This window comes from Chiloscyllium punctatum, chromosome 9 (genome assembly GCF_047496795.1).
Source record: "Chiloscyllium punctatum isolate Juve2018m chromosome 9, sChiPun1.3, whole genome shotgun sequence".
NCBI lineage: Eukaryota > Metazoa > Chordata > Chondrichthyes > Orectolobiformes > Hemiscylliidae > Chiloscyllium > Chiloscyllium punctatum.
In genome coordinates, this window is record NC_092747.1 from 60,181,794 (window position 1) to 60,204,114 (window position 22,321).

General features: G+C 39.4%; 1 protein-coding gene across 7 annotated transcripts in view; it reads left to right on the forward strand.

The window, feature by feature from the left end:
- aff3 (AF4/FMR2 family, member 3) overlaps window positions 1–22,321 on the forward strand; it is a 152,704-nt gene that overhangs the window by 125,401 nt on the left and 4,982 nt on the right. For all 7 annotated transcript variants that reach the window (XM_072577637.1, XM_072577641.1, XM_072577640.1 and 4 more), the window contains 3 exons: window positions 12,404–12,475; window positions 17,324–17,417; window positions 20,362–20,499. In XM_072577637.1, the coding sequence (XP_072433738.1) occupies window positions 12,404–12,475; window positions 17,324–17,417; window positions 20,362–20,499 (304 nt within the window). The remainder of the gene's footprint in view (window positions 1–12,403; window positions 12,476–17,323; window positions 17,418–20,361; window positions 20,500–22,321) is intronic.

The following is a 22,321-nucleotide window of genomic DNA, read 5'->3' on the forward strand; positions in this document are numbered from 1 at the left end:
AAACTACTTAGAAAAAGAAAACGCCCATTCATATTTCTTTAAAAAATGGTGTTCCCACAGCCCTAACGAAGTGTCCATCAAATGGACATTTAAACTATCAGTAACAAAATCTTTAAGCACTTCAGATCTCATAATTCAGAGCAAATAAACATTGAGATAATGACAAAAAAGATAACAGTAAAAATAATTTATTCGAATCACATTAAGATGTCAATGAATAAAAGTTACAGTTCTCTCAAGCTGTTTAAGTAACCTTCCACTCAATCCATTTATGACTATGGGCTGTCAGTTCATTAGATTAACACTTCTATAGCATTGTAGGAGGAACAATACTTTTAATTATGAATGTGTTTTTTCCAAAGCAGTTCTAATTAATTGATCCTGTAACAGAGTAGGTTGAGTTTGGAGGGTATGAGAGACTTCTGGGATTAGTGGAATAAGGAGTTGGAATGGGGCTGTAAGTGATCATGAAGGAGGTTGGATGTGGATGTGTTAGTACTGATGGGGCAGTTAGTGAGGTATGGGGTGTGGTGGTTGTACTGCTGAGGGCAAGGTGCATAAGCATTAACTTTTGAACTTGTCCTTCAAATCCAGGCAATAACTCAACACCTGAGATTTATGAACCACAAGTCACTGAAAACTCAACTACTGTATATACTCATGTAAGAGTTGATCTCATGTAAAAGTTGACCCCTGATTCTGGCCAAAAATCTTGTATTTTCCATATATCTCGTGTAAAAGTTGACTCTACTATATCACATTATAAACCACTTACAAAGAAAACTGCATGTTCCCATTAACCCATTTAAACAAAATCACATTCATTCATACTGTTAACTCTACTCATCGCTCTTTGTTTATTATATTGCGTCTCCATTCATTACTCTACTTAGCCACTTGGTTTACTGCAGCACACTTTGATTCATTCATTCAGACCGGTACTAAGTCTATTGGTACTTATCACACTTTGTTCACTATACATCCAAAAGTTAATACCGTTAAAGTTAATCATTTTAATTGTGCTATTATATATGAATAAAAGAGATATATTATCTACATATATCTTTAATTCTTTGACATGTGTTAATGTTGCTGAGGTTCATTACAAACAAGAGTAAATGGAAGGGAAATGGAAAAATTTGGCAGGAAAGTTCAACTTGCTTACACATTCAGAATTTAATAAATGTTTAATTTTAAGTGTGCCATTATACCAGGCCAGGACAATGTTGAACACCGATTTTGCAGGATTGTACTGAATCATTGACATGTTAAATTTTTATACTGGTACGTATAAATAAAATTTACTACCAGTAATTCATTCTTGTTTCTCTTGCTTTTATCCGGTAATTACTTTTAATATAACTCATTCTGTTTTTCTTCTTTACCTGGGATTAGTTGAGCAATCAAATTGACTTCAGCTAATAATTCGGTATTTTGAATTTCAGCCCCTCAAAACTCGTGCCCGTGTAATAGTCAACTCTATAAATTGAACATTTAAAAATAGTCTAAAAAATTCAACTTTTACACGAGTATATGTGGTAACTCCACAAAAAGTGCTGTGTGCTAGCAGAAGCCCAGCTCAAAGTGAAGTTAGTCAGGTTGACAGGGCAGACTAACCCGTACCCTCGTTCCATTCCAGCGAAAGGTGGGGGCACAAGAAATCAGGGATGGGAATCCTGGAATCACCCATCATTTTCAATTGGATCTCAACTTCACAAGACTCCAATCTTCCTCTCTAAAATTAACCTGTAGAAAGAATTTTATCCAATACAGACCAATAAAGAAAATGATGTCAGGAATTTCAAATGTGAATTGTGGAAACTAATGGTTACAATTAAATGGGATTAAATTAAAGTTGTGGTTAATTGATAGTCCTTTTAGTAGATACCTGTGTATTTGAATGCATTTTACAATCTCTTCAACTCTATTGACCTTTCAACTTTGATGTCACAAATCCTGGATGACTTTGAAGGGTGGCACTTATTCTGTATGATATAATAAGTTGAGGAAGAAACAAATGGAAATCTGGTCAAACGCTGGGAAAAATCCAGCAACAAGAAACACAAGATTAATTCAAGTTTAAAGAAGCCAGTAACATAAAACATAGATTCCGAGAGAAAAGGACTGAGTTGAGATTACCGATGTGAAACTGTTAATAAAGGTAATCAAATAATGAAGGCTGCTGTCTTGTTTCTTGAATTCAAAAATAAGGATAGTTGAAATAGTAACAGAAGCTAAAGGGAACAATCATTACAAAAGTAGAGATATCCAATGTTTCAAGGATCCCAGGGTTGAATTTTAATATTATGGTGAGATGCACATTGTTTTGCCTTCCACCTACACAACCACCAAAAGGAAAAGTAGAGTCGAGATTGTCCAGTACTTAAAATGCCTGCCCTGCAGCGATAACACACTGTGGGTGGCTTTAAGGAATGAGGTAGGACTTGCCATTCCTCAGTGGAAGGATGACCCATCCTCAAGCTGCTAGCTAAACTGATTGAACAGAAACAGCAGCTGAATCTGGATGGAGGACCAGAGGGAAAACTAATGATTCTTGTAGAATCAGGGCTATGCCCAGGCACTTAGGGTTGCAAGATATCTGTGAATCAAGATAGAGGTTTAAGGGAGCATGGGTGTATTTGATGCAGGGAGGAACTAAGTGGGGAATAACATTGGGAAGTGTCCCCAGTGTGCACATAGGTTCCTGCCAAAAAATGCACATCCATTTCTTGCCTGCCCACATAAATTGTTTTAAGGCAAGAACAGTGTGTTATTTGGCTGAATTAGCTTCTTAATAGAGTCAGTTGCCCATTTTTGTTCAGATGGCAGGCAGGCTGCTGATTTCCTCAACATGTTGTGGGGAGTTGGTCGATGCTGAAGAGATGGTATTGTGCAAGCCATTTATATATTTTACGTGCACCCCTTGCCAAAACCAGCTCCTGACTGAGGCCATGAAATCTAGCCTTTGAAATTGATCCCGAGATACAAAATTATTGGAATTTCCTAGATTAACTGAAAAAGGATCCTGAAATTACCATGTTCTTGTACCCTATTTTCTTATTTGGTTTCAGGGAATGGCAATATATTTATTGATCATACGCATTCCTGTGAAAACAGTAAGCCCATTTAAATGATTGTTTGTATAATTGAGAGGCTTACTCAACCATTTCAAAGAATGTAAGAGTCAACCACGGGCTGGTTTTCACAGCCACCCCATAACTTTCCTTTACTTTGGTGCCAGCAACAAATTAACAGATTTATTGAATTCAGTTTTAATGAATTTCAAGGTAGAAGCTGAATTTGGAATTTGACCTTATGACCACTTCACTGCAATGCCAGCTGGACCCATAAAATGTAGGAGCAGATGTAGGCCATTTGGCCCATTGAATTTGCTCCATCATTCAATGAGATTGGTTAATCTGATAATTCACAATTTCACTTTCTGCCTTCTGTCAAAACTTCTTGATTCACTTAATGATTAAAAATCTGTCTAGACAGCCTTGACTATATTTAATATTCCAGCCTCTGTAGACGTCTCTGGTAAAGAACTGCACAGATTCACTGCCCTCAGAGAATAATTTCATCTTTATCTCTGCTTTAATGGGCATTTTTCTTTCTGAGATAATACTGCCAGGTTCCAGACTTTCCCACAAAGGGAAACAACCTCTTACCATCTACCCAGTCATCCCCATATGAATTTTCTATGTTTCAGTAAGGTCACCACTGACTCTTCTAAACTCCAATGAGTATAGGTCCAGTAGACTCAACCTCTCCTCATAAGAAATTCTCTCCATATCACTCCAGTGAAACACTTCTGGACTACCTTCAGTGCCAATACGTCTTTCCTCAGATAAGACCATAAGACACAGGAGTGGAAGCAAGGCCATTTGGCTAATGGATGTTTCAATTCCACTTACCCACACTCTCCCCATAGCCCTTAATTCCTTGCAAGATCAAGAATTTATCAATCTCTGCCTTGAAGACACCCAACGTCCCAGCCTCCACTGCGCTCCATGGTAGTGAATTCCACAGGCCCCCCACTCTCTGGCTGAAGAAATGTCTCCTCATTTCCGTTCTAAATTGACCCCCTCTAATTTTAAGGCCATGCCCACGGGTCCTAGTCGCCCCGCCTAATGGGAGCAACTTCACAGTGTCTACCCTTTCTAAGCCATGCATTATCTTATAAGTTTCTATTAGATCTCCACTCAACCTTCTAAACTCTAATGAATACAATCCCAGGATCCTCAACCAATCATCATATGTTAGGCCTACTATTCCAGGGATCAACCGTGTGAATCTCCGCTGGACACACTCCGGTGCCAGTATGTCCTTCCAGAGGTGTGGGGGCCACAACTGGACACAGTATTCTAAAATGGGGCCCACCTAGAGCTTTATAAAATCTCAGGAGCACATCGCTGTTTTTATATTCCAACCCTCTTGAGATAAATGACAACATTAAATTTGCTTTCTTAATCATGGACTCAACCTGCAAATCAATCCAGATCCTTTTGTACTTTGGCTTTATAAATTATCTCACCATTTAAAAGATAGTCCTTGCCTGTATTCTTTTTTCCAAAGGGCAAGACCTCACACTTGCTCACATTGAATTTCAGCCATTTCTTGGACCACTCTCCTAAACCATCGAAATTTTTCTGCATCCTCCTCAGTACTACTTGCCTGTCTGCTTAACTTTGTATCATTGGTGAACTTTGCCAGAATGCCCCCATCCCTTCATCCAGACCATTAATACATAATGTGAACAGCTGCGGCCCCAAAACTGAATCCTGTGGGACCCCACTGGTCACTAGCTGCCATTCGAAAAAGTACATTTTATCCCAAGTTTCTGCCTTCTGTCAGACAGCCAATCCCCAATCCATGCCAGTATCTCACCTCAAACACCATGGGCCTTCACCTTACTCAGCATCTTGTCAAAGGCCTTTTGGAAGTCTAGATAGATGACATCCACTGGGTTTCCCTGGTCTAACCTACTTGTTTCCTCTTCAAAAGAATTCTAACAGGTTTGTCAGGCACGACCTCCCCTTACAGAATCCATGCTGACTTGTTCTAATCCGACCCTGCACTTCCAAGAATTTAGAAATTTCATCCTTAATGATGGATTCCTGAATTTTACCTACAACTGAGGTTAGGCTAATTGGCCTATAATTTTCCATCATTTGTCTTGATCCTTTCTTGGACAAGGGGGTTACAACAGCGATAAGAATACCAAAACTGTTCTTTTAGTGATCCAACTAATTGCATGATTTAGCATTGTATAGTTTAAGCAAGACATCCCAATTTTTATATTCCATTCTTTGAAATCAAGGTCAGCATTCTATTTGCCTTTCTTATAACTGCTGAAGTTCTATGCTAGCTTTTGGTGCATGATGTTCCTCAATTCCCACTGTGCTGCAGCATTCCACAATAATTCTCCATCTAAATAATATTCAGCTCCTCCTTTCTTGCTCCAAGGACATAACATAATTTGGGAAAATGAAGTTACATCCGCCAAGATTTTGCCTAGTCACTTGTCTACATCTCTCTGTAGCCTTTGTTACATCCTCACTCATCTTCCCACCTTCCTTCCTATTTTTGCATCATCTACAAACTTGGCAATATACATTCACTTCTGTTATTAATAAAATTGTAAATAATTGTGGCCCCAACACACACACACACACACACACACACACACACACAATGGCCTTCTTATCTGAACCGATTGTGTTCTATTGGTTAGCCAGTCCTCAATGTATGTGAAAATACTACCCCCACTTATGCAGTTGCCTTTTATGTGAGACTTATTTGAAAATCCAAATATACTATATCTATTAGTTCTCATTTATATATCCTGCATGTTACTGTCTCAAATAATTCTAATGAATTTGTCAGGTATGAATTCCTATTCAAACTTTTATTAAGCCATGCTTAATATCAGTGCATCCACTATTTCTATAGCTACTCACTTTAATATCCTAAGATTCAACTCCTCAGGTGCAGGGACTGATTAGCCTTTAGCCCCATTTATACCCCAGTATTTTTTTCTTTGGTGATATTTATTGCGTTTATTTCCTCTTTCCCTTTGCTCCTTGATAATTTAGTATTTTGGAAATGTTATTCATATTTTCCATGAAGACAGATGCAATGTATTTACTCAGTTTGTCTGTCATTTCCTGGCTCTCCCTTATTACTTCCCCAGCCTGAATTGATCAATTACTTCACATTCTGAGCAGATTGTGGCAGAACTAACAGATTTCATTAAACTTCACTGGAGTAACAATCTGAAAATCAAGCCTGCTATTCCCAGAGTTGTCACAAAGGTAAAAGATACTAAAAAGTACACACTATTCTCCAATTTTACAAGACTTTCAAACCCAGATTGGCAGAAAACATGGAACAGATTTCTTTACTAACAATGATTACTATTTATCACAGGTAATTAGATCTAGGTACAGGTAAACAACTATGAACCATCAGCATATAATTCCTGTATAAGTTCCCCTAATGCACACACAGACCAACAGACAGGGAAAAACAGTGATGCTTATGGACAGAGGGAAAGACTGGGAAGGGAGGTCAGTGATTCCTGTTCAAAATGGTTACTGAGATGATTCTTACCGTTCTTATGCTGCTTCTTAGTCATCCTTCTCCAGATGCTTCCACTGGTTTGCAAGAGGCACAGCGTGGCTTTTTCAGTTAGAAAATGTCTGGCTTATCAATTAAAAGTCAGTCTATAGCAACTGCTCAAGGAAAGATAACTTATTTTTCTTCAGGCTTAGCTTTGACTGTTACTGCAAAGAACAGAGAGAGCTTCTTTGCTGGAGGTCTGATACCTTCTCTGTATCTTGTTCTCAGGCCCAGGCTGTTCAGCTACCTGGGAAGAAGTCACAATCTCACACAGGTCCATAACTGGCAGGGCATGCTAAATGACCCATCTACTGATTTGCATTCTTGTAAGCTTGCCTCAAAGGCATGTTTTGTTTATATTAAGCCTTCACAGGTACACGTTAACACTAATTTTACTGTCATGTAGTCATATTGATTACATTTTGAGAGCTGTTTAAGGCAGCTATTAATGCATTTCTCCTATAGCTTTAGGAATGAATGAGAGAGATCTCACAGTGGGCTAGGCTGGTATCTGCCCATACAACAGAGCAAAGTAACAACAAGCTATCCAGAAATTTTCAAAAATACTAAGATGTCACCATGTGATAGATAACATAATATGTGCCAACGTTGCAAGTTTATTTGGATTTTGAATTTATTATCAAAAAAGCAGTTGTAATCAGGTGTGTCAAGTTATATGTTGCCATCTAGTGGTCAGAAATATAATTAATAATTAAATATTTGGTCAGGATTTTCCAGTTAAGTGCTTCATAAGAACTAAATTCTACAACTTTAGTCTACGGTTCTGACTGTTCATTGTAAAGGATGGAAAATAAGAGATTAATGGTATGCAATTTCCTGATTTAGGTCTGGATTTTCATACTTGAGGCAATTAGTGAAAGTTAAATTCCTTGCTCAGCCTACTTATCGAAGGAGAAAGTGCTTGTGATGAGAGGATTTTCACAACTGGGAGATGGATGAAAGTTGTAGTCTGGCCATCCAACCTGGGAAATGTTTAGTGGTGGCCATGGGGTGCTGGGTGTTCGAAAGGCCTGTTTCAATGCTTACACACCTTCACACCTATGTATTTCCTATATGTATACATATTTGCTCATGCCATGTTATGCACCCAACCCCAAAAGCCACTCATGCTCTATTAGCCAGTCTGCAGCCCCAACTACACATTATGGTCTCATATCACCATTCCAGGCAGGGTTATTTCCACACCAATTCACCAAGCATGCATTTATAGAAAACATCATAATGACAGTCAGAGATCATAAAGTCATACAGCATGGATACAGACCCTTCAGTCCAACTAGTCCATGTGGACCTTGTTCCAAGCCAAACTAGTCCCACTTGCTTGCATTTGCTCCATGTCCCTCCAAACCTGTCCTATTCTTGTATTTATCCAAATGTCTTTTAAATGTTGCAACTGTACCTGCATCCACCACTCCCTCTGGCAGTTCATTCCCCATACAAACCACTCTGTGTAAAGAGGTTGTCCCTCATGTTCTCTTTAAATCTTTTTCCTCTCACCTTAAAAATATGTCCCCCAGTTTTGAACAGTCTAACTAATGAAGGGCCCCTGCCCAAGACATCAATTTTCCTGCTCCTCAGATGCTGCCTGACCTGCTGGGCTTTTCTAGCACCATTCTAATCTCAACTTTGGAAATTGCTAATCATCTTTTTTGCCCCTAATGATTTTTCTAAACCTTTATAAGGTCACCACTCAACTTGCAACACTCCAGTGAAAAATGTCCCAGCCTATCATGATGATTTTTAAAACTCAAAGCCTTTATTCCTGGCAACATTATGGTAAATCACTTCTGAACCCTCTCCAGTTTAATAATTTCCTTCCTTAAATGACTCCACATAGGCCAGTATTCCATCACCAACTCACCCTTCATTTATATGTGGCAAGTCCTCTCCTGAAGGGCTTTTGCTGAAAACATCAATTTTCCTGCTCCGTGCTATGCTATGCCAGCACCACGCTGATCTTGATTCAGCTCCCTCAGAGCCAGCTGAGCAGAACCTGTGACACTCCTGTTTTTTTTTAACCCCCCCACACTACCGCAGTCTCCTGTTATATTAGGGCGATGCTGTGTGATCAAAACAGTGAAGGGGAGAATCTCTGTTTATCTTTTTTTTTGAACACTCCTGTTCTTTCTCTTTTTTTTCCTTTTCCTTTTCTTTTTTTCTCTTTTTTCTTTTTATTTAACCCCCACAGTACCGCCTAACCGCGGTAGTGCTTATTTTTTTCCCCAGCACCCATAGTGTGTGTGCAGGTGTGAGACACAGTGGAAGACACAAGGTGTGCAAATCTTTATTCAATTTCCACCACCAGGAATATAGGAAAACATCCGAGTGGCCAGTGACAAGCACTGCCCTTCACATCAAAGGGCAATGCTGTGTGATCAAACTGTGACGGGGAGGGTAGGGACTAAATCAAAATAGAGTTGGAGGGGGAAATAGTGCACTCCACTCCCTGCGGCGCCCACCTCTCCCTGAACAACTCCAGGGTGTTGACACTCCTGTTTATATCTGTCAGACAGGGATCCCTGATTGGACCAGATTAACAGCCCCAGTCAGGAAGTTCATGTTCTATGATGTCCACCTGGCTGACCTCATTACAATCACTACAGCATGATGATCAGAATTGCACATAATACTCCAGAAGAGGCCTCACCATCATCCTGTGTAACCTCAACATGACGTTCTAACTTATATACTAAATGGTCTGAGCATGCGTAATGTCTTCTTACCACCTGTTATGTAAATGTCAAAGAACTATATACCTGAACCCCAGGTCTCTCTGGACTATAACGCTACCCAAGGCCCTACTATTAATCATTTAAGTCCTGCCCTTGTTTATTTTACCAAAATGCAATATCTCATATTTATCCAAATTAAATTCCATCTGCCACTCCTCAGCCCATTGATCCAAATGATCAAGATTCCTTTATAATCTTAGATAACCTTGAAACACTCATTCATTAATAAATTTCCACTTTATGAAAGAGGATTAATTTTAAAAAAGGTGTCAATCATTCAGTCCATTTAAAATCTAAAAAGCTGAAACTGCAAGAACGTGGAATCTCTTAACTTTGTGTAAATAAATGTTGTAAAAAAGAAAGCATTTATCAGAAAACCAGAGATATCAATCAAGGAGGGGCTGAGATGTTTGTCTGGCCTCATTATGTATCTTTGACTGAGAGTCAGGACATTCATTACTCAGTTGAAGGAACTGTGCCACTGCTCAGTTGACAGCTTTAGCTTTCTGGTTTCTGCTGCCAATTTCATAATGTTTGTTTACACAAGGTTGATGTTTCCAGTGATTGCAATTTCAGCTCTTCATACTTCAAAGAACCTGGCATAGGATGTGAGTGGCCATAGGTGGTGGGTGGAGGACATCACCTGTTATGGGGATTATGAAGACGACTTTTTGAACTTAACTTTCAAATAGTTTCCTCTTGCAGAAAATGTTTTGCAACACATCCGAGGTGCTGTGAACCATGAATCTTAAAGGAGCTGACCTGACTCCATGAAAATTATGGAGGTATAGAGCATGCAAAACTCCACAATGGAGGCAGGTATTGGGCTTGATACCTGAACCAGCCTGCACTCTAAAAAGATATCCACAAACAGTCAGGAATGTCAGAATTGAATTATGCCCTCAATTTGAAAATGTTCAGAGTATGACGAAGCTGTCCCTTTAACATGGTTATGTTATCCTTTTTTTTCAGGGAGCTAATAAAAGACACAGACTCCAAAAAGTCTCAGTTGAAGGGTTGCAGGGTCAATTTCTCTAAAGCTAACTGATATTGCCTCAGGCAAAAGGCTTTTAAGTTTTAAAAAAACGCTTGTACAATGAAAGGGAAATGGCTGGTTCTCCCGGCTCAGCTTTTCTCTGGTTTAATTTGCTTTTTTTACCAGACTGGCTATTCACTGAAAGCAGTCAGGCATTTTTGAAGCTGCTGGACCCAAAGAAGTAGGTCCATGCTCATACTCTCTCTCGGACATCTCTCTCTACCTTGTGAAAAAGGTAAAATCAAACACAAGGCATGTTCATGGGGATAGTTGCAAGTACTGGGAACGGTGTCATTAAGTTGGGATGATCTGTTGGGCTTTCAGATAGATTAAGTTATTCTGTATTCTGTTCTCTTTTGTTTGCGTTTCATTTGGTAATCTTGTAAATACATTCTGTTGTTTTGTTTAAAACTAAGTGGTTTGAGCAGCTGCATGCCTCCTGGAATATCCACGTTACACCTGCTTAAAGCAAGGAGCAAAGTTAGGGTCTGCGCTACTTTCTTGAAATGTTTTGAGGGGGTCTGGCCTAGTCCATAATATTCTGATTCAGTAAAATTCTAGCCATATGGATATTTAAGACTCCAATATGGAAGATCTGAACCTGGAGGCTTAAAGACGAAAGCAGATAAACTTTATTCAAACTAAGTCAAATGGCAGATGGTCTCTTGTGAATTGTTAAAATACATTTTGCATTTCACGGTTCACAGTTCAGTTATTTGTTGAATGTTGTCCATTTCCTTGATATCGCAGAGCTACTTTCTCAGCTCACTTATATGCAAGGCTTGGAATTATATAACATAATCTCCAACTTAAATTCTATCCCAGGACAAATGACTAACTTTTTAGGTTGCTATATTTGACTATATATTATCAGAGATCATCTACCCTTCAGATATGATCTGATTAGCAGAATATAACAGATCCCTTTAAAATTCACTTTGTCATTCCACCCCACTCAGAGTTTCTTTGAACTTATTTAGAATGAATTTGCATTGAAATTCAGCAATTTAGGATAAGTATTACGTTAAACTTGCACTGGAAACCTGGAGTCAACACCTGAATCAAGGAAACTAAGATGTACTTAATCTGCACTGGCTAAATCCAAGTTTACTTCATTTCTGATTTAAATGATTTTCCGAATTGCAACTGTCATACAGGCAGGTGCACTGTCAAATGAAGTAAAACAAAAAAAGCAGCATGAGAAATGAACATCACTCATTTCTTAACAATTGGTCAGCATTATTTAAACAAAATAATACCATGATTATAAAACCAGAATCTCAACTATTTGATATTCTGAAAATACCTTTAAAATTGTGCTTCTGGGTTGAGTGAGGTTAGCCACATAAAATTAAGGAGCCAAGTACCAAACTCCTAGAATAAACATTCGAGTTATGCACATTGCATCTGAGATTTCCATTGTTGGTAAAGTAAGGAGGAACAATTCCCAGTACAGAAGCATTGCTAACTTGAGAACATAGATTAAAGATGTTTGGCAAAAGAAACAGAGGTGTTGTGAGAAAATATTTTAAAATTCTCAAGATCAGAGATGCAGAGCCTGTGAACGTGGTAGAAACAGATCAAACTGTAACTTTCAAAAGGAAAATGATAAATACTTGAACAGAAAATATTCAGAACTCTAGGGAAAGGAAAAGAGAGTGGGATTGGTTGAATTCTTTTCAGTCATGCTTAGATGTCACAAAGTCCCTTTACACGGATAACACAATATTGCTAAGAGGACAGATTGTTCAGCATATTTAGAAATACTGCAGATTAATTCTGTGATTCTATGACTCTATAATTGAAGTAAAAGTGATTAATACTTTAGTGCTTATTTGCTGTTATTGTCTAATTTAACATTGGATTAAAACATGTTAATGGAGGTATATTAAGCAACTGCCTCAGCTTGGGAGTGAATCTGGTAAAATGTAAATAATTTTACTGTGATGTTTTATTTATACCACCGCTTTAATTTGGATTTTGTTTAAAGATATGCCATGAGACTGAAGAATCATTCAGATGTAACAGCCACTCAAGCAGATAAGAAGCTAGCTGCTTTGTGGTGAGTTTCTTAATTATGAGATAAAAATTAAATCCGATTACATAAAATTGTTTTGATAGTATAAAGTATTGGAGATTAGAGGATGTGCATTTTGTGTCTTACTGCAAGTATAGAAGTATTTTGTTTAAAATCCAAATTCAGTTGTTTCTATCATGTATATGTTTGCCTTTCAATAAGTAGCTTAGCAAGACAACATTTTAGGGCATGGAGAGTTATTAAATATTGAATGGCTTCAATTGTCCTACTTGAATCACCGACCACCAAGCTCCCCTACCCCTTAACCTTGAACGTAAAATACAAAGACAGCTTCCAGGAGCAACCAGTATCCCTGAACTGGAGAGAAACTGTAACGTATACTTAGCATCACAAAAGTCAAATAAACCAAAGCAAAATGCTAAATACCCAAAAGCATAAGAAAGACACTTTCAAGTACTTCCCCTTCTGCAAATAATTACTTTATAGTTTTGTTAGTTCTATTTCTGCACACTGAAAGATTTTTCATGTATTTTATTAACCTTATATATATATACTATGTTAAAAATTAAGAACAGAAAGGACCTTAACTACTTAACGCAGACTCACGCACCACCACCACCAGTGGTAGGGAAGTGGTAGAGCATTAGCCACTATACTATATGTAAAAGAAGGATTATTTGCATGATAGCCATATGTACAGATAAATCTGCTCCCTCTGGAAGCTACAGTAGAACTCCTTGTCTCCAGCCTTGCTAGAGGATCCTGAGACAGACTGTCAGCATCACCTAGTGGAGTGAGGTATAAAAGATCCCCAAGACAAGCATTCTGAGACAGAGGGAGATTTATTGAAGCTGATTGGAATTGGTTCTTTCTCTCCTATAAAGGAGCTAGCTGTTTGGTGAGTCTGCGATAAGTAGTTAAGGTCCTTTCTGTTCTTAATTTTTAACATAGTATATATATATAAGGTTAATAAAATACATGAAAAATCTTTCAGTGTGCAGAAATAGAACTAACAAAACTATAAAGTAATTATTTGCAGAAGGGGAAGTACTTGAAAGTGTCTTTCTTATGCTTTTGGGTATTTAGCATTTTGCTTTGGTTTATTTGACTTTTGTGATGCTAAGTATACGTTACAGTTTCTCTCCAGTTCAGGGATACTGGTTGCTCCTGGAAGCTGTCTTTGTATTTTACGTTCAAGGTTAAGCCTTTACTGGCCAATATCTAATTACACAATGGTGTCATCTTGTTCCAAAACAGAAGCACCACCCGATGACCGGAACTGAAAATCAAACCTTCACCTGTGCTTTCAGATGCATTTCTCCAATTCTTCGGTAGCAGATTGAAACAAAGCAGAGAACAAGTAGAGGCACAGCATGAAAGTTATAATCAAAATGCACTCACTTCGCTTCCTTTAGAAAAATAAATAAACCACATTAATCTATGTTAGTGAACCAACTTAACCTATTTTGATCATTTTTCTGGATTTGACGAGATCAAAATATGTTCAATGAGTTTTCTCTTGCTGGACAGCACTGCCTTCACAGAACTAGCTAACTGACCTTCAAAAGTTCTTTTCTGGCAGTTTTGTTTTTCAATCTGAATCACATGAAGTGATTCTGAATTCCATTATTCCAGGTTGGTCACTAAAATTGCCAACTCTCAACCACTATCCATGACCCCTTTCCTCACAAGTGTCAATTCTTGGCATGAATGACAAGATGATTTACATGTTACTGCAGAAATGAGGCAAGATTCAATAGACTACAGTTATCCTCTTTAGTACAGAAGAGGCACAGGGATGACTTAATTGAAGAATACAAAATAATGAAAAGCTTAATAGATTGGACAGCAAAAACCTGTTTCCCCGAATGGAGAGATAGAAGGATTAGAAGGGAAGTGAGGCAATTTTATTTTTCATTCTGGAATTCACTGACAGTTGGGAGTTTGAAAGAGAAGTCCTCAACATAGTTTAGTGGTATTTGGATCTGCACTTGAATCATTATAACTCACAAAGCTATGGACCAGTTGCGGTTTAGTGGGTTTGGAATGGGAACTTAATGGATGATTTTCCTCGAGACGGTACAGAGGAGATTCAATGGATGTTGCCTGAGCTGGAGCATTTCAACTCTGAACAGAGACTAGATAAACTGAGGTTGTTTTCTTAAGAGCAGAGAAGGCTGACAGGGGACATGATTGAGTTGTACAGAATTATAAGGGGCATAGGTGGATATATAGAACATTTTCCACATGGTAATGGGTTCAATAACCGAGGGGATAGATTTAAGGTCAGTGACAAAAGGTTTAAAGGAGATTTAAGAAACATTTGTTTTCACTTAGAGAGTGATGGGGATCTGGAAATCTGTCGAAAAGAGAGGTAGAGGTGAGAACCATCACAACATTTAAGAAGTGGTAGCTGAACATTTGAAATGCATACAAGGCTACTGGCCAAGTACTAGAAATGGGACTAGAGTAGATATGTGCTTTATGACCAACACTGAAAAGATGGGCCAAAGGGCCTCTTTCCAAAGTATAAAACTCTATGACTTCATACCTAGTTTATCCACCTGGCATAAACACCAATTGGCTGAATGGCCTCCTTCTGTTCGGTAATATTTTTTGCTACTAGTACTATGACAATAGCACCACGACATCAATACACTAGCTTCAATAACTTTATTGTTGAGTCTATAAACAAGGACTGCAATAACATATCCATGTGGAAGAGCAGGATATCTCTGTTAGAAGCATTTGGTGTTCCATGTACTTCCATGTTTGATGACAGGGAGGAGATTACGAGCCTGAGGCTTTCATCTTTATGTCATCAGTGTCTGCAGGAATAGTACCAGAAGACTGGAGGATAGCAAATGTTGTTCCCTTGTTCAAGAAAGGGAGTATAGACAACCCTGGTATTTATAGACCAGTCAGCCTTACTTTGGTTGTAGGTAAAGTGTTGGAAAAGGTTATAAGAGATAGGATTGAAATCATCTCGAAAGGAATAAGTTGATTAGAGATAGTCCACATGGTTTTGTGAAGGGTTCGTGCCTCACAAACCTTATTGAGTTCTTTGAGAAGGTGACCAAATAGGTGGATGAGGGTAAAGCCATTGATGTGATGTATATGGATTTCAGTAAGACGTTTGATAAGGTTCCCCATGGTAGGCTACTACTCAAAATACGGAGGCATGGGATTGAGGACAATTTAACAGTTTGGATTAGAAATTGACTAGCTGAAAGAAGATAGAGGGTGTTGGTTAACGGGAAATGTTCATCCTGGAGTTCACAGTTACTAGTGGTGTACTGCAGGGTCTGTTTTGGGTCCACTGCTGTTTGTCATTTTTATAAATGATCTGGATGATGGCGTAGGAGGATGGGTTAGTAAATTTATGGATGACACTAAGGTCAGTACAGTTGTGGATAGTGCCAAAGGATGTTGTAAGTTACAGAGGGACATGGATGGGCTGGGTTGACCTGAGCTGAGAGGTGGCAAATGAAGTTTAATGCAGGAAAGTGTGAGGTGATACACTTTGGAAGGAGTAACAGGAATACAGAGTACTGGGCAAATGGTAAGATTCTTGGTAGTGAGATGAGCAGAGAGATCTCGGTGTCCAAGTACATTGATCCCTCAAAGTTGCTACCTAGTTTTTAATTCTACAGAGGGTGACATAGTGGCTCAATGGTTAACACTGCTGCAGGGTCCCAGGTTCAATTCCAGCCTCGGGCAACTGTCTGTGTGGAGTTTGCACATTCTCCCCGTGTCTGTGCGGATCTCTTCCGGGTGCTCCGGTTTCCTCCCACAGTCTAAAGATGTGCAGGTCAGGTGAATTGGCCATGCTAAATTGCCCATAGTGTTAGGTGCATTAGTCAAAGGGTCTGGGTGGGTTACTCTTCGGAGGGTCGGTGTTGACTTGTTGGGCCGAAGGGCCTATTTCCACACTGTGGGGAATCTAATCTAGGTTGATAGGGCTGTTAAGGCGGCATATGGTGTGTTAGCTTTTATTAGTAGAGGGATCGGGTTTCAGAACCATGAGGTCATGCTGGAGCTGTACAAAACTCTGTTGCGGCCACACTTCGGAGTATTGCATGCACTTCTGGTCACCACATTATCGGAAGGATGTGGAAGCTTTAGGAAGGGTTCAGAGGAGATTTACTAGGATTTTGCCTGGTATAGAGGGAAGGTCTTACAAGGAAAGGTTGAGGGACTTGAGGCTGTTTTCATTAGAAAGAAAAAGGTTGAGAGGTGACTTAATTGAGGCATATAAGATAATCAGAGAGCTAGGTCAGGTGGACAGTGAGAGCCTTTTGACTCAGATGTTGATGGCTAGCATGAGGGGGCGTAGCTTCAAATTGAGGGGTGATAGATATAGGACAGATATCAGACGTAGTTTCTTTACTCCGAGAGTAGTAAGGGGGTGGAACGTACTGCCTGCAACAGTTGTAGACTCACCAGCTTTACAGGCATTTAAATCATCATTCGATATACATATGGACAAGAATGGAATAGCGTAGGTTAGATGGGCTTCAGATTGGTTTCACAGGGCAGCGCAACATTAAGGGCCGAAAGGCCTGTACTGCACTGTAATGTTCTATGTTCTATGGTTGCCATGTTTATCCTGTAGTGTTAATAATGCTCATTGCCTCACTTATTGTTACAGCAAAAGGCAAACATTACAGTTTTTAAATTCAACTGTTAGTCCAACAAATGCAAGCTTTAGGAACCTATAGTCATGATTTTAAAATGCTTTGGATTAGAGATGAGATGCTCTAAATTCATATAAGTGTTTCCTTTTATAGATGTGTTAGTTTGATCATGTTGAACATTCTGATTTTAAGCCTGAGTCCAGTTTACAGAGATTTTTCTTTTTGATCTCTGCAGTTACCGCTGTTTGGCACTTCTTTACTGGAGGATGTTCAGACTTAAGAGGGACAGTGCAGTTAAATATTCTAAAGCCCTGATCGACTATTTCAAGGTAAACATTTGATACATTTTCTAAGTTTCGTGTCACTTCATAAACTCCAACTGACTCTCCACTGTGAAAATATAATCAGAGTTATTGAATGTAGCTTGAATGACAATTTTGTTTTCAACTTTATTAAATTGTATTTCAATTCAGATGTGATATTTCTCCAGATATAGAAATTAATTAATTTCTTAAGGAGTTCTACAAATAGTTTCCATCCTGATGACTGTAAGACATGAAGCTTCAAAGCATGTCTCGTTTTTCAAGCTCTGTAAATTAAGCAGTTATTCATATGATTGTTAGTGATTCTGAATGTTTTCAACAAGTAAATAGTGAGAGGTGGGTCACAGATATGTTTGCAGTTGTTACAAAAAATAAGTTTATATCATTATTATTTTTTGAGACTGTCTCTTGAATATAAAATGGAAGAACGAAGAAGTCATGTGATCTGCTCTGAAATCTGGTGGAAAAGTGCAGGAAGATCTTGCTGAGAAGGTGCAAGATTTACGCATGTGTGAACAATCTGTGTGACAGCGTCCGCACTCTTTGCACAGTGTCCCATGAAGTGTTGGTGAATTAGGCACCCTCTACGTAGTCTACAAGGGAAACATAAATATTCAGCAGCCTTAACAGATTGAAAGATACTGCACGACTCTTGTACAAAGTGCCATAATTATGGCAGGATGTACAGAGTGTTGATACGTGTGTACCCGAAGTGACTTCGCCATTAATGTTTCTGTTCCTATTATTACGTCTTGGTGCCACCTTGGTGGTTGCAGTTGAAGTTGAGGAAGCCTGCAGACTTGCCTCAATGACTTTGGCAGGTGTCCTCTGGTGTTCCAGGGCACAAAGGGCTCTAGTTTGCACGGGAAATCTGAACAGGGGCAGGTGCAATCTCCTCAGTCTGACCTGATGAGAGATTGGGTCTCTGGCAAAGGGGAGGTGGTATAACAGGGCACCTCCTCAGTGGCCTGAGATGGCAATCCCTGGGTGCCTGTCTGATGCTGTCAGTGTGCAGTTGGACATCCCCAGCCTCTGAGGGAATGGATTACCTTGGGAGATTCTAGATGCCTTGGAGACCACCACCACCGTGTCCCCCCCCCCCCCCCCCCCAACCCCCTTTGCCTAGTCACTGAATGAACACATCTATGGCCCCAGTGATGGAGTGAAGGTCCCCGCTCATTTCTGGCAAACATTGACTCTTCTGCAGGATCTGGCACTCCATCATGACAACCACCCATTCCATGGAGATCATCTTGAACTCACATGTCGAGCTATGACACAACGTGGACATATTTGGCTCCAGTCTGCACATTATCTCTGGCACCTCTGCCAGACATTCCCCTGCTTGTTTGTGCAGCTCTGTTAGCTCATTAATAGCCAAGTCCAGAGACTCATCATCTGTACTGGAAGCAGCAGGGCCCTGTTCTCCAGCTATCTTCTGAGTGTCAGAGATTTTGGTCATTGCTTCCTTTACTAGCTGTGGGCCTGTGTCAGGGTTGTGATCTCCAGAATGTGAAGCTGAGCACACCCTAGATAGATTACCCACTGAGATGAATGTTACTCTCTGCACTGATGGAGAATGGGAGGAAGGTATTGAAGGTGCATCCTCTGAGGCTATTTCTTCTTAGAGATGTAGTTCGGGGGTGGATAGAGATGGGTCTGTGGTAATGAGATTCTTCTTTTTTATTATCATGGCTTAGGATTGGGTTTCAGAGAGTGCATCAAAAAATACAAACAAGTGGCCCAAGATTTCATTAAGATGTTGGGACTTGATGTGCAAATAGGAATAACAGATTGGAGGCTTCTCACTAGACATCTCGACATATGTAAACTGTCTTTGAAGATCCCTTCCTCTCTTATCAACTTAGTACCTCCTTTTCAAAGGGGGTCAGGAGCCGTGAAGTGTTCATCCTGATGCCATCTTTTATGGTTATATCCTCGTTCTCTGCAAGCCTTTGTTTAGAAGCTCTCAAATGTGCTTGTTTTCCTAGTTGTGAAGTAAGGTCAGTGAGCTGAAGTGAATGAACTACTGAGTGTTGTAGGTCCTTTTATGTTTTAAGTGTGAACCTGGGCAGATGTGTGAGAGGCTGTACTGCCGTGGTGCCAGTGGTGCTCCATTGGTAGCTGCAATGAACTGACAGAGTTGTCACTAGTCACTTGATGGAGATACTTGGCATCCAATTTCCTGTGCAAAGACAGCAACCTGACAATGTTAACTCACATTCACAGGGGCATAAGGCATTGAGTAGACAAAAATACATACCTTGGTGGAACGCAGCAGTTCATTCATCTTCTTGTAGCACAGGAGCCTGGATTCTCCTGAGGCAGCCATGGATATTGACCTCTGCATTAATCTCTGTCCAGGCTGCCTTTGTCTGTCGTTATGGTCTACCATTGCCATCCCTTTGGAAAGTCACTTCCCTTCTCTCCTGAATGGACAACTGGGAAACTTCTAGGGAGACATGAAAAAAAACATTGAATTTTGGTATGTGTCATTTCTACGAGTGGTTGACAGTGAAGGTTGAGATCTGCTCCTGGGTTCCAGAGAATGAAGTGCACACTGAATGTCTCTTAAATATGGCTCCCAGGTTTTGGAGATGGCAAGGTTTGGTAGGGGCAGAACATCTCGTTCATCTACCCTTAAAATTTGGCATTTTTCACGTATATGAAAATGCAATGATCTGAGAAGAATGCAACTTCTCAAGAAAACCTGACAAGCCCAAAGTGGACTTATACCCATACTCCATATTAAAAAAGTGTGATTCTATCCCCTAACTTACATCTCATATGCAGGAATTTTTATTCACAAATACAGGTTAGCTTAGCTTTACCCACAAACATGCTCATTTGAAAATTGTGGGTTGCCTGCAAATTTCATGATCTTTTTGTTTAGTCATTAACAGAAGACTCTTTAACCAAACTGACTATTCTTCTTTGCTCTCTGTTCTAGTGTAACAGAAAAGAAGTGCTAACCAGTGGTATTGCACATACTAATGTGCATCAGAAGGAATTGAGCGCACATCAGTACTGCAGTCGTCCACTTAAGCTCAAATGTACTCATCATTGCTGCAATTTTGGGAAAAAACAGGTATTGATTTTATAAGCTACATTCTTAACTAATGTTTAGCAAAACTAATTTCTACAACAAATAAAATTTAGAGTAGATTTTTCAGCAATTGAATTGTAGAATTTTGTGCCATTGAATCAGTGTGTTTTTATGAGGTGTTACCAAACTTCCAAAGAAAGATGTCAATTAGGCACAATTTCACTGTGCAAGTAGAGTTAGTTCAGCTAGCTATACTACAATCAGCAAACAACCTCTACACACATTCCCCGCCCCTGGGCCCCAGCCAATTGTTGACTAACTATGGGTTTTTTACTACCTTGACCAGAAAAATACATGACGACGGAAAGTGGAACGGAGGAAGTCCAACTGCTACTTTTCTTACCTGTTCTAAAAGTGGAAAGGAAATGGCATACCTAGTTTGTGGGCATATTAGAGCACCTATCCCATGTTCATAACCCCATTTTGTGCCTCCACACCAAAACCTCTATCATTTACTTCTTGATCCCCTTTACACCTCTGATCCCTTGCTGAATAAAAACTTGAATTTGCATGGCATCCATGGTGCTTCTCCTCAGGAATGCTTGTCGTCATGGCACTTGCCACAACTGAATTCTGATGCAGCTGAGACTCCAACTGAATTGGCTGGCAGCTTTCAGGAATGGGACTGTCTGTTCCTGAGGTATAGACATTCTACTTAAGGCTTATTAAGACTCCAGCATATTATGGCTACTGGGTAGTTGTTTTTAAAACTAGCCTGCTCCACATAACCTTTCAACCAGGAGGGCAAGCACACGCCTCCATTGTAAAATACATCCCATAGAGCCATTGGAAGGAAGTCATTTGACCCGTCATTGATGATGTCATGTTATTGACGAGAGTGAGCTACTTGGGAGCAATGAATCTATTCAAAACTAAATAGTATCAAACACTGGGGCTTTTGTTTCCTGTGCATTATTCAGTTGCCGCTTAATCATTGAACAATATCACTACGCTTTTAGAAGCTTTTCATCTGGCACTGATTAAGTCATTTTGCAAGAATACAACTTCAAGGGGAAAACCAATATTCACCACTGACAAGATGTCACCGTGGAGCCAAGAAGATATTTCTTCGATCACATAAATGAGTAACGTGGTAGATGAACTTCATTGCAGCAGTGATGCCAAGTATAAGTGTTATATTTCCCAAACATTGGTGCCTCATGTCAAACAGCATGTCCCATTGGCTGTGAACCCAACAAGCTCACAATTGAAAAGCTTGCAACACTCTAATATAAGTAAAGATGTGATTCTGCAATTGGACAATGTTTACTGGATAATGACAACAAATTTATAAATATAAGTTGGGCTCACAGAATGGCACATATGCATGTACTAGAAGCTATGTATAATAATGTATGTGGCCCTGTTTCTTTGCAGATGGAAAGAACATGTATACGCACTGCACCTGTTTCAATGCAACAAAACTTGTGATAGCCATTGACTAGTTCATTTCTCAGGGCACTATCTTGATGAATCAAAGTCAAATTGCCTAGTTCAAAATTTAACCAAAGGCTGGCAGTTAATTGTCAATCAGCATTAACAGATACATCCTCCATGGCAATACCTCTAACAATTTGAGTCCACTTGCCAAAATGTCACCATCCCCCTCTCATGCAGTATAGTGTTAATTTTTCCCCTGAATTTGTATTCTTGCAAAAAAGTTCTCATTAATTCCAGATGAAAGGTTTTGATAAAATGTGACTTTTTCCAGCAATATACAAGTTCTGTATTTCTACATGACATTACAACAGTAGTTCACCCAGAATCATTTTAAGTAGATCAACACTAAACTGCTGAAAATTTC